This window comes from Falco peregrinus, chromosome 4 (assembly GCF_023634155.1).
Source record: "Falco peregrinus isolate bFalPer1 chromosome 4, bFalPer1.pri, whole genome shotgun sequence".
In the NCBI taxonomy this organism is placed as follows: Eukaryota; Metazoa; Chordata; class Aves; order Falconiformes; family Falconidae; genus Falco; species Falco peregrinus.
The window spans coordinates 52,931,330-52,944,102 of NC_073724.1; the positions used below are offsets into that span (position 1 = coordinate 52,931,330).

Sequence of the window (12,773 nt, forward strand, 5' to 3'; positions counted from 1 at the left end):
GGTTTGAATGGATTAATGTGAAGGATTGAGGTTTAGAAAGCCAGTTAGGGGCTTAGCTGCTCTCCGTAACTTTAGGGGGAGCTCTGGGGCTTTAAAGGCCATTATACTGAGATGCCAAAGAGAATTTTTTTTCTGCTAAAATAGAAAATGTACCTGATATCTACCAAGGTGACTTGTCACCAGGATTGCCATCAGGGAGCCAGATCACACACAACCTACATGAAACCCATGCTGCTCCCCCCGAGGAGCACTCACTGCCATCTTCCCCATCCCAGAAGGGGCAGAGAGATGCATGTGCAGCCCCCAGATATTGGCCAGGAAAGTTCACATGTGTCACAGAATGTGTTCGGTCTTTCAGAAGATGCCTGTCCCTAGAGCTCCTGGGCTTTGCTATAGCTGGAGGCCAGAGGAGCTGCACAGCCCAGTGCCAGGGTTAGTAAGAGGGTCCGTGCTTGGGCTGGTCCCAGGGATGGAGGGCAGGAAGCTGTACTCCATAATGCCTGCTGCAAGGACATTTCTGTAGCTGTATCTACACCAGGGATGTGACATGAGCTGCCTGGACATCAGTGAACCCCCCTCAAATTAGCTGTGCCCAAGCGAGAGCAGTGAAACAGTAATGCAAGCTGTGCAGAGTGACTGCATGAGTCATCGGCTGTGCTAAATCAAATACAAGAGATTTGATTTTCCATTTGGGAGGATTATATAATCATCATTAATTAAGCTTCAATGAGAATAGCAGGACTGTAACCTGACATGAAGACTCAGGAGTCTCTTCAGAGATGGGAGGCGGACCATGGGCCACTCAGAAGAGGAAGGTGGAGTTACCTCTCTGCTTCTGTGAGAAATGCCTACTCACTTTCAGAGCATAAAGGGGTTTTTTTATTTGCAGATAGGAATCCTTCCCAATATTTTTATATATTTCAGGTTCTGGTCCTGTAATCCAGATTTTAATAAGAGAGATTAATATATGCAAGCATCTAAGGGAGCTGAGTGCCATCCCTGTACCTGTTGGCCAGTCGTACCTGCTAAGGGACAGTCATCTCAGCATCACCAATAAACAACGCAGTGTCTGAGAAGGGAGGCAAGTAATAAGGACAACCCTCAAAAACATCCAAGGAAATGCTTAGCTCCCTGTATAAAATGTCAAATTAAGTGAGAATAAATTATTTTACAAAGCCGCTTAATAGCTCGCTCTGATAAGAAAAGATAAGGTGGGCTGGATATATCCCTCCTGTGAAAATTGTTTTACATTTGTAAACAGAAAAGATCTCCCATAATTATATAACCAAGTATTGGTTTTGGTATCCTATTTCTGAGGTGACATACTTGCTTAAAAACTCCTGAAAGGGACAAAGCCATAGTCCTGCCTTTCAAAGTGCTCACCCATATAGAAAAAGATTGCCAGCATCTTTAAAGTGGCAGATCCATCCTTTCATCCACAATGCCTGAAGTTTTCCTCTCAAAGGAGGCAATAACCATCATGTGAAAAGAGTTCCTAATCAAGTAATATAATTAAATATTAGAGTGGAATTTTAAATTGTGCATTTTTGTTCCCAATTACATGGAAACTCAGGAAGTATCTGGTTACTGGATGCTAATAATAGCAGATACTCTACTGTTAGCTGATATATCTCTCAGAGATAAGAATAACCATCAGGAAAATTATTATGCTGAGGAGAAAAAAAAAAATCTTTTCACTCCCAGTACAATTAATCCAATCTAAATTCCTTTTTAAAAGAAATAAACAGATTTATACAGAAGATACATTGATCTTGAGCCTGTGTAAGCATATGTAGAAACATCTGATAACGAGAATAACTCAAACTGAAATGAATGTTTTGATCAGAACCGACAGCTGCATATTATTATTTGCTATTAATGATATTGTAGGAGCTGCAGCTAGCAATATGCAGCTCTTATGCCAGGCTCTCTATGGGCAGTTAAGAAAAAAGGCACCATTCCTGTCCTAAGGAATTTACTTGGGGTTCACATCAACACAGGACAGTGAGGGGAGAAACAGGAGGAGGAAAGAGGAGAGAGTAGATCAAAGTAGACAAATGATGTATGGACACCGTCACTGTTACTCTGCTGAAGCTACTGAGTGCAGCCTGGCTTGTCACTAGCATTTTAGGTTTCTTCATTATATATATTAATTGGTGAATATCCTGTTTATCTGTGGTCTGAATTTATTTACATGAAACAATCTTGAATTTATGCTGCTCTGTTTGGCTTGTAATTTTTGAAATCACTGTTCAGTTTGTTTGACAGTCGCTGAGACTGGTTCTTTAAACATTAACATCTACCGACAAAAGAGGAAGGAGGGATTTCTTGTTTCAAATGGTGTAAATGAGAGGTTTGCTGTTATAGGAAGAATATGTTTTAAACATCCTAAGTTAAAAGAAGATGACCGAGCAACTGACTGCTGTACTATTATTAACTGAATAATGTGGCATCTGGGGTTTTTTAAACACATTTTCATTCATTTTTTGTGGCATGATTTGTATCCCTGAGGATAAAAATCTTTTTGTCTGTGGTAGTTAAGGGCTAGGTTCCTTTTATATATTCCTTATTTTTAACATCTTGTCCTTAGTGTCCTGGTGTTTTGTTCTTCTAAAATAAATCAAATAACAACAACACCCACCCTTCCCCAGTATATAGGCAAATCAGTTTCTTTCTATCTTCTTACACGACACTTGCAGTTAATTTAAGACTTCTACAAAAGAATTCTGTGGTAGCTCTAGGAGCAGCAGGTCTGGTAGGTAACAGCAAAACTTGTTAAAAGTCATGCTGAGGAGCATCAGCTAACCAATACATATAAGACAACTGTTTTGCCTTTCTGATTGTGCATTTAGCTTTGTCACACGACCTTCTAATTCCCTATTCAAGATATTTTGCATAGATCATTTAATTGTGAAACACACATGCCCTCATTTACCTGAGGCCACCTGTTTATGGCCAGCTTAACATTTTCATCAGATGCCTTCTGACAAAAGCACTCCAAGACCTGTATTTGACTCATAAATACTAGTATCATCATAGCCTCAGACTTCATCCTATATTTTCCATTTGACTGTTTTCCTGTGGTGCTCTCAGAAGGTTTGCTACTGAATGGTGCTACTTCAGGATGTTGTGTGTTTCTTTTAAAGAGACTTGAAGAATTATAAAGTAGGATTTTTCAGAAGGCGTGCTTAAAAGATTACCCCAGGTTTGTTTTGGTGTGGGTTTATTTTTTTAATTCATGTAATGATCTCTTTTTTAGCTACACTTTTAAATTCATGAGCAAAAAAAGTTGAAATTTGCTGACCAGCTGCAAGAGCAGAGCAAAATAGGCTGTGCAGATAGAGCTGTGGAAAAAACAGGTATCAACAAAATAAGACAGGCAGCAAAGTAATTCAGAAACAAATGGGGGGAGTGGGGGGGCGGTTTCAGTTATTGTAGTTGTTATTTTCAGGTAGAGATGTACATTGCAAGGTGGTGGCTACCTGCCTACATCATCGAGGCTTTTAATGCTCTGGGACTTTGCCAAAGGCAGCTGAGTATGGAGATGGAACAGTAGCTGTTGCAAGACAGGATGACTTTCAGCCTGGCCAGCTCTGTCTCATCTCTTTGGGCTTATTCTTTCACTGCCACTTAAGTTCAACATGCCCAAATGTTGTGATGAAATCCCAAACTTACTACACAGCTGTCCTGTACCATAATTATTACCCTTTTAGTATTGCATTTACCTCTTGGAAATACAATTCTCTTTTGTAAGTGCCACATTCAGGGATGTATTCTGCTGCCTTCTGGGAATGCATCTCAGGCTCATGGCTGTTTACATCAAACAGCTGAAGTAAAAAAGCCATCTGGTCTTTTTGATGTGACTTGGTCTCCGCTCAGTCTCCACTTTCTTCTGCAACTGGTGTCATTTGCAAGCCCAGGGCTTCACTAACTACATTAACTTATCATACCTGTACTTCAGAGGCTTGAATGTACTTCTTAAATTTTCATATCTTAGAGCCCATCCTGCAATCATTTGCTACTGCACTTGGCTATTACAGAGAGAAACGGCCCCGTTGAGTACAAATGTGACAACATATTAGCTTGGAAGTATGTTTTTACAATGTCCTTAATGTGGGTTTATAGCAATCCCATTCATTTTTAAACAGGACTGACTACAGAAATTGACAGACTTGCACAAAACAATCATACCAAAGAGGAACCAGTAACTCTTTACTCAGGCTTCTCCTGCCTCCTGTAGCTCCTAATTCTTTCTTTTTTTTTACCACCTCTTGTATTAATAATCCCATAGAAGCCCACATGTATGCACATAACCCCAGGAGCAGAACGGGAATACATATTCCTAAGAAGTCCCCAGAGCAAGTGTGCTTTGCTGGTAAAAAGGAGGAGAATTTTGCCCGTATTTTTATCTCATCTCACTAACCAGCCAGCCATGCCCTCCAGGCTCAGCTGCAAGAGAGGGCTGTAATCTCTGTGGATGTTCCCATCTGTGCTGCCTTCTCAGATGAGGAATCTTTCTTCCCCTTTTTGGTGCGATATAGATTGTGCACACAGTGACCTAGACCAGTTAATCACAGGTGTGAATTCTCTTCAGAGTACTTATTTTTCTGTCTCATACCCTGTTATCCTTGTTATCAGCTATGTATTGTTATTCTAAGGCTTTTAATAGGTTGAACTGGGTTCCAAAAGCTCATGTGGTAAATTGAGACTTCTTCCATCTCTACAATTTGTACTCGGGAACTAAAGCCCAGAGCAGAAGCACCTCAAAATAAAAATTGCCAGTTATCTCCTCCCCAGATAGAGAAGCGAAAACTCTTCATTTTCACAGGAATGGACATGCTTATTCCTGCTTTGTCCTGTGCAAGACTATAGGAAACTTCATGAAGTTGCATATAGCCGCCAAATAGTAAGGAAAGATGGTTTCGTATTAGCATTAATCCCTGTTAGCATTAGATTAACTGATATTGCTGCACTCTGGCTCCTAGATGGGACCTTCTCGGCCCCCAGGGAAGGAAGATGGTTGGGAAAGGCAAGAGTCCGTGGGGCCAGCCCAGTTCCCACTGCAGCTTAGCACACAGTTTTCTTTCACTGCTGTGGGAGGAGGATTACTATCTCTAAACAGCTCGAATTTGGATGGAGAATTTGCATGATGTCATTCTAACATGGGACTGTGGGCTAGCTTAAGGCAACACATTCTTTTGGCAATGCATCTCTGTTGCAGGAGGTGCCAGTGGGCTCTCAAAGCTATACAAGAGCCATGCAATCATGAAAGATGCAGATAAAAAACCATTCACAAAATCCGTAGCCACATGGCATCCAGCTTTTCCTTCTACCCAGTGTTTCAGGACACAGCAGGCCATCTGTAGGCTCACCAGAGATGCCCAGTTCTGGAAGCCAGTGCCATACATGGTGTCCTCTTTGCTCTTCTTTAAAACAAGGAGAACTTGAGCACACTGGGGACGGTTCTCCTTAGACGCAGAAGAGGAAGGTGCATTTCAGCAGCTGAGAATCACAAGCAGCCCCCTGCTACCTCGATGAAGCCTGGCTGGCCGTGGGCCCAGGTGTTTAGCCACAATGACTTGATAAACTCTCTGCAGCTCCCTCCCTTGCCAATGCTTTTTTTCACTGCCTCATGGAAGTTAGCGCACTAGGCATGCTACAGCATATATTTTTTCTTGTGAGTGGTGAAAAAGAGGAATTGGATGCTTGGGGTTTCTTTCCAGAAAGCTGGTTTATGCTCTGTAATAAGGTTTGGCCTTATTTTTATCAGGATTAACCTATAAGATTCATACTTGAAGTTAAGCTCGGATGTCTTTCTGCCTAACATGACTGACTTGGGTTTAAATATATGCATATCAGCTTTAAAAGCTTTTAGAGCACTTCTCTGAATAAAATTAGTATTAGTACACTTCAAATGTGCAAAATATTCAGAGAGAATAAATCTCATATGAGGCATGACTCTGGGTCCTGTTTTTTTCCCTACCTAGTGCCTAACTCCACTTGCAATGGCTTTGACGAGGCTGTCCCAAGGGCTTACAGAACATCTCCAGGAAAGCAGATCTGCTTTGTTGCGACTGTTCGTTTGGCAACGCCTCAGTTTTTAAAGGTAAGTGTGTACCCTGGGTCCCATTCATTTCAGAACTTCTCAAAACACTTTCAGACGGGGTGACAATGCAAAGTTCTTCGTTTTGCTAATTGAATGGATTACAGATATCACATTTCATGCATAAAAATCTAGTGAAGAGGATTATCAGTGTGAGCCGGGATCTGCAGAGGCAGTGTCACTTCTGCCCCCCTTGCATGGGAAATGGAAACCTTCTTTGCGTTAGGGATTGCAGAGTCACTTTGAAATTGGGCTCTCTGTTGCTGCTTTCTGTTCCTGCAATGGGACAGTGTACAGACGGCCACCAGCACTTTCACCTGTGTCCCTCAGTGTCTTTGGGTGATCGCTGCTAGTTTCCCTCCCCCCCAAAGCCTGGTGGTAAGATAGCCACTTGTGGGAATGAAGATAGACCACCCAACCTTGTGCCTGGCACTGCGCTTCCCTGATTAACAAATACGAGCTGCCGCATCAGGTGTCCCATCCTCAGAGGTTAAGAGAATTGAGACCTAGGCGGTATGAAATCACTGCTCCCTTGTCCTGGCTCCAGTATTTCTCTGGGACTTGCAGGGCACTCTCAAGTGATTCATGGCCCCAGCAGGCAAGTACAGTCCCTTCTGGGTAAGTGAGGACACTTCCCATAAATCTTAACCACAGGAATCATGTTGGCAGTAGGGGCTGGAGTTAAGGTTCTCTGGGAACTCTGAAAGCAAATTCCCTTGCCTTTTGGGTAGCTAACATCTCAACATAAACAGGGAAACGAAATGGGCTGCACATGGCAATGAGCTGCCCAGTGTTAGCGAGGAAGCAGCTGCTGAACAACCTGGAGAAAGTGTTAAATGCCACAAAATCCTAGACAGCAATCTCTTCAGTTCACCTGAGTGACTCACTTAACCCCCGCTCTTGACTTCCTCCTCTAAAATGAGGCAAAAATATTGCTCTGACTGGCTAAGTCAGGCAGAACCAGCATTTTGGTTGCACACAGCAATGTTTGCATGTTGCGCCTTGGATTTTAGAGTACGTTCTTGGCATCAACATGGATTTTGGTGTAAACTAGAGAGGGAGAGAGGGAGGAATCTGAGGCTCTAGAGAGGGAGGAATCTGAGGCTCTTTGCCTCTGTACAGCCAGCAAATTTAATCAGTTTTGTGAGTGTTGATATGTATCAAAGAAATGCTTGATGGCAGCACACCTCAGCTTGTCCTCTGGTCCCAAGAGGGTTTAAAACATTGGTGGTCTGAAAGACTTCTCTCCCCAAGAGGGCCAGCAGAGAGAGAAGTGGCAGTGGAGATGATGGGAGGGTGTCGCTGAGCACTTGCATGACGCAGGGGCACATGGCACCAAGGAGCAGAGGGACAGCAGCATTGGGGGCCAGTGGGCAGGCTGTCCTTATCGGTGGTGATGGAGACCCTCCTGCAGCAGAGACATGGGGGACGCAGTAACCCTGGATGCCACCAAATCCTGAGCACTGATGCTGGGAAGTCCCAGGCCAGAGGTCTCCAGGCTGACTCTAGGCAGCTCATGGAGCTGGAGTTTCCCCTGCAAACTGTCTGTGAAAGAGAAGCCAGCAGAGGGGAGCTGCAAGCAGGCTGGGAGCCAGATATGGGGCATGTGGCCAGCCTCAGACCATGCACAGCCATGCACCATGGTGCCATCCTTCCTGCCCTTCCCACCTCCACCCAACCACTAATCACTGCCAACTGCCTCCTGATCCTTATCCTTTGGGGCAAGGATGCCCTGCCTCACAGACAGCCCTGTGTCCTGCCTCCTGTAATTCACTCATCATTCTCATGAGCACCGAGGGCTACGGTGAGTCTGAAGGGCCAGCTTCTTCACTGCGGGAGCGCAGCGCAAGGCAAAACCACTGCCCTTCACCCACCTGGCGGGCCCTGTGCAGGCTGCCTGCTTGAAAAGCCATTTATTCCTCCACAGCTGTTGAGCGGAAAGGACAGCATCCCCCGTTCTCAAAGAGGGCTCAGAGGGCAAACATCCAAAGGGGCCAGGCAAGGGCACTGGCTATATTTAGTAATTTAAAGAGAGTGAGGAAAGACATGGCAAACCCAGGTGGGACCGAGCACAGGCTGGATGCTGGGAAGGGGCATTGCTTCTCGGGGCCACGGGCAGCACAGCCATTGCACCCAGGCACAAAGCCATAAATGCTGTGGCACCCCAAGGAACAGCCTCATCTCTTAAGCCCATGTGTGTCACGAGTTCTTCTCCCCAACTCCTGCAAAAATGTTGGCATTGATAAACACAATAGATCGCTCTCTGGAATTGCCAGGAAACGTGTGAATCCTCTGTTTTCTCCTCTTACGCACCGTGTATTTATAGCTCAAGAAAGCTAGATGAAGCAGAGGAATGAAGCTGCAACTCTCAGTAAGTCAGTTTTCTTCACCATACAGGAGATGTGCATTGTGGAAGAACCTCTAGAGGAATTCACATCAAGACACAGTCTGGAGTGGAAATTTTTATTCCTGGATCACAGGTTGGTGACAAGAAAAGCACTCCTGGTTATGTGTGGTGCTCATCTACTGCTATTTTTGTGAGCGCAATTATTTCAAATAGCATTCCATTTCATATCTAAGTCACATGAACAGGAGGGTTGCCACTGAAATTCCTACAAAAGCTGATGTTGACTATTTTACATTTATTTTTGCATTTATTTTTATCAGTCTTTGAAGTTTCTCAGGAAAAATTTGAGATTAGTTTGTTCTTGTTTCCTTTAAAATATCAGTGGACCAAAGTCTGTCACATGGCAAAATGATCTAATTATTATACAGCTGCAGAAATCATTCTTTCCAGATCCAGCCGTTGACTATGTGTAATTCCCACTGAGTTACAGAGGGAAAGTCTATGCTGGCCTGAGACAACTGTGCCAGCAAAGGTACAAAGCAACTGCCTCAGCATGCCACAGAGTAGTTCTGCAGGCACCCAGAGGGAAGCGGCACAGATGATCTCCCCTCCTACCCACCCAGCCCTGGCAGACGGTGGCTTCCCATCGCCTCACCATGCGCATTCCCCTGTGCAGGGACTGCAGGAGCCATAGTAGAGCCCCTGACCAAGGAACGGCCAGGGAATGGCTCCCTCACACAGCAGGTTCCTCTGTGAAGGTCCCTGAGAAGCTGAGTTGCTTTCCATAACCACATTTTCCCTGGAAAGATGGGGTCATCATAGGCTTGTCCTGGAGGGACAGTGCCCACCAGCACTGCCATGCCCAGCCGGGCATCCCAGGCATAAGGTGGGGAAAGTCAGGATCTGGTCCCGTGGGGTGGATAACTGTGTACCAATGAGCGAGAGCAGATCTGGATTTTTTGCATATCCACGTCAACATGCAGAACTGCTTGTTTTGTGGTTTATGAATTCACTTACATTGTGCCTAACCGCAGAGCACCGCCGATTATAGGATACTTGCCTTTTGAAGTGCTGGGTACTTCTGGCTACGACTATTACCATATAGATGACCTAGAGCTGCTAGCAAGGTGCCATGAACACTGTGAGTATCACATGGCCCAGGTTCCTGTGGAGTCACTGGGACATCTCTTTTCAGTGCAATGTAGTTTCAGTTAAAATTGGTTTAAACTTGGGAGGGGAGGTTTGACCCTTACCTCACGCCTGTATGTTTTAGCGGAGCTGTAGCAGACTGGGGGCACTGCAGCTGATCGGCATCTGAGCCAGACTTATTAAGCTCTGAAAAATACAATTTTACCTTCTGTATCCCCAGAAGCAGTCAACAAGACTCACTGGATGGATAAAATATGCCAGATTAGACCCCTGCTTTATTAGTAAAGAATATGCAGGAATAGTTCAAGCAACCTCAGAGGAGATCTTATTTTATAAAATTCTTGAGGCTTGTTTACCCTAATGTTGTTCACCATGTATTTGGGATTACCTGTGATTATTTAAATGTAGTCTATTAAAATTTAATTGAAAAATTCTTCCACTAAGTAAAGAAAATGGGGCAATGCTTTTCAAATATTTCCTTGCAGAACTGGCTGAACATCTCAGCTTACCACCTCTGGGTGTCCTGAAAATATCCTGTCAACATTAGTTTTGATATTTTAATAAAATATAGAAAGGTGAAATATGTGCATGTTTGGGAACACCTTGAAATCACCGGGGATGAAAAGCAGAGATTAATTTTGTCGGTGAATCTTTAAAACCTTCAATACACCCCAGTTTATTGCAGGTTGAATGCTTGCCAGTCTGGGAATTTTCTTTCCGTTTCAAATTATTTTTGTCATTGCACAATGTTATCTCCTATACTCACTTCATTCTGAATCCATCTGCACACAATACTCATCTTTTCAAGCATTTTTATCCTTGTACTTTTCTGCTATAGAATGTAAGATGGTAACTTAGAAATTAATCCCAGATGCCTAATTAAGCAGTATGTGATCAGCACATAAACCAGAGTAAGATCTATGTTTAAATTGTAGCAGACACTAATGCATTAGTGTCCACACTTAAGGTTTATTGTACTGTATAGGAATGTACCACTCGAAGTGTCAGAAGAAGGTACCTGCTGATCTTTGTGATTTTTGCTGTACCATAAGACTGACAGAACCACTCACTCAAAAGGTGCCCAGACTCCTGTCTCCCTTGAGAACTGATGGGGCCACAGATATTTTTGTCACTCTTTTCACATTTCATGTCATTTTCACGTTGGAAATTGCTCTACAAGCTGTGTGTATTTTCTGCTGACAGTGATGCAGTTTGGCAAGGGGAAGTCGTGCTGCTATCGGTTTCTGACCAAAGGACAGCAGTGGATCTGGCTCCAGACCCATTACTATATCACCTACCACCAGTGGAACTCCAAGCCAGAGTTCATTGTGTGCACACACATGGTGGTAAGGTATGGAAAATCTTATCAATGGACGGGGACATAAAGGACAGTAAGATAAGGGCATCCTCATGACTGCCAGCAATTATCTCTTAAAAACATAATGTCTTTTACATAACAAAAAATTAAGCCTGAACTCTCTGAAGAAAATGTGTTCATTGTTGAAAAATTATCAGAATAAACCTTACTTTATGCTAAGTTTGATTTCTCAATCATGAGTTTAGGGGCAGATAAACTTAACGTTTTTCCATTTCGTGCAAACAGAGAGAGTAGACAGGTCCCTTAACTATTCCCTTCCTCTAATCCTTATGTTGTCTTTAAAGAGATGTGTGGAAGCTTTCCAATGAAGTCATAAAGTAGTTGTAGGATGTGAACTTGACCTTTATATATACTTCTTTAATATAGTTCTTGACTTCAAGAAGATAGGAACAGAGGAAAACCTGAAAATTAAAACAGTCTCTCAAAGGTTATTCAGAAGCATTTGACTTCAGTGATTTTTCAGCTGTTACAATAATATGTTCCTTTGCTTGCTTAAGGCATACTTTATGAAATATAAACATACCACGTTGATATTGTTGACATAACATAGAATTTTATTTTCCATTCAGTTATGCAGATGTTCGGGTGGAAAGGAGGCAGGAGATGGGCTTGGAAGAAGTGTCCTCAGAGGTTGTGTCCTCAGCACTAAAGGTACAATGAGAAAAGCTTTTTTTCATTATTATATGTAGTAATCACAACCTTCTTCCTTTATTACCCTCACCAAAGACTCCGGCATTGTCCTTCTGGGTGGATCCCCTTGACTTCAGAATTCATTGCTCCACTTGAATAATTTTAACGTAAATCGGGTAAGATCATGAAAAGATAAACCTGGGGATCATTAAAAGCCACAAATCAAGTGGAACATGGGCAGGAGCAATGTGAGATATCTCCACCTTTCCTTGGCAAGGTACTACAGTTTAAAGATTCATTTGGACATGTTCTGGCAACCAGCCTCCTTGGCTGCATCTCAGTGATCTGCTGAGGGAAGAAAGAAAAGCTCCTCCTCAGAGCACGGCTGAGTGTCTCACAGAGGTTGCAGCTGCTGTCACATCCAACTGAACACAGAAGAAAGATTCAGAAAAACATCTGAAGGCACAAAATTACTATGGCAGCAGCTTGCTATTTATTTCCAATTCAGTGATAGCTCCCTGTACAATGCAGTAGTTAGATGCCGTTTGGAAGGGACATTGACACCTGTGCCTAGGTCTTCTGCTGGCCTACCTGGGATTAGTTCTGCTCAAGCCATTTTAGGCCAGCCAAAGAACCGGGTGTGCAGCCATTACTAGTTGCATTTCAATATGTTTTTACCCCGACAGATGCAATAGCTCTTCCCTTTTTTGGGGGGTTGTTTTAGGACAATGGTGCCAGCTTGGATCCTGAACAGCACTTTAATGCACTTGATATTGGTGCCTCAATCCTCAGCGCTAGTCGGACACCCTCGGTATCATCCAGGAGCTCACCAAAATCTTCCCACACACCCAAGTCGGACCCAGCATGTGAGTGGCATTTCTGGGTTACTGCATTATTTTTAATTTAGCCAAGTTAACAGAATGTGTGCCTATATACCGCAGTTGCTGATTTAACAGTTATGAGGTATAGATGATACGTGTTTGTCATTGACAATGAAGTGCATAATCTGAAATGGTAACATACAAGACACAAGGTTCTAGTGCAGCCACATATACACTGGAAAATGAGTAGCAGGACTAGCCGTGCGACCTGCTGTCTCAATCTGTTGTGAAAATGAGGATGTCTGTCTTCAGATTTGCGGGCATCAGCCTGAGCAATATGAGGCC

At 43.4% G+C, this 12,773-nt stretch overlaps 1 protein-coding gene across 2 annotated transcripts in view; it reads left to right on the forward strand.

Annotated features, from left to right (window-relative positions):
- NPAS2 (neuronal PAS domain protein 2) overlaps positions 1-12,773 on the forward strand; it is a 107,868-nt gene that overhangs the window by 75,603 nt on the left and 19,492 nt on the right. For both annotated transcript variants that reach the window (XR_008746988.1, XM_055802737.1), the window contains exons 8-13: positions 5,988-6,106; positions 8,501-8,583; positions 9,485-9,591; positions 10,803-10,950; positions 11,547-11,628; positions 12,332-12,473. Coding sequence is in view for 1 of the 2 variants with exons in the window: in XM_055802737.1 (XP_055658712.1) it covers positions 5,988-6,106; positions 8,501-8,583; positions 9,485-9,591; positions 10,803-10,950; positions 11,547-11,628; positions 12,332-12,473 (681 nt within the window). In the remaining variant the exon portion in view is untranslated. The remainder of the gene's footprint in view (positions 1-5,987; positions 6,107-8,500; positions 8,584-9,484; positions 9,592-10,802; positions 10,951-11,546; positions 11,629-12,331; positions 12,474-12,773) is intronic.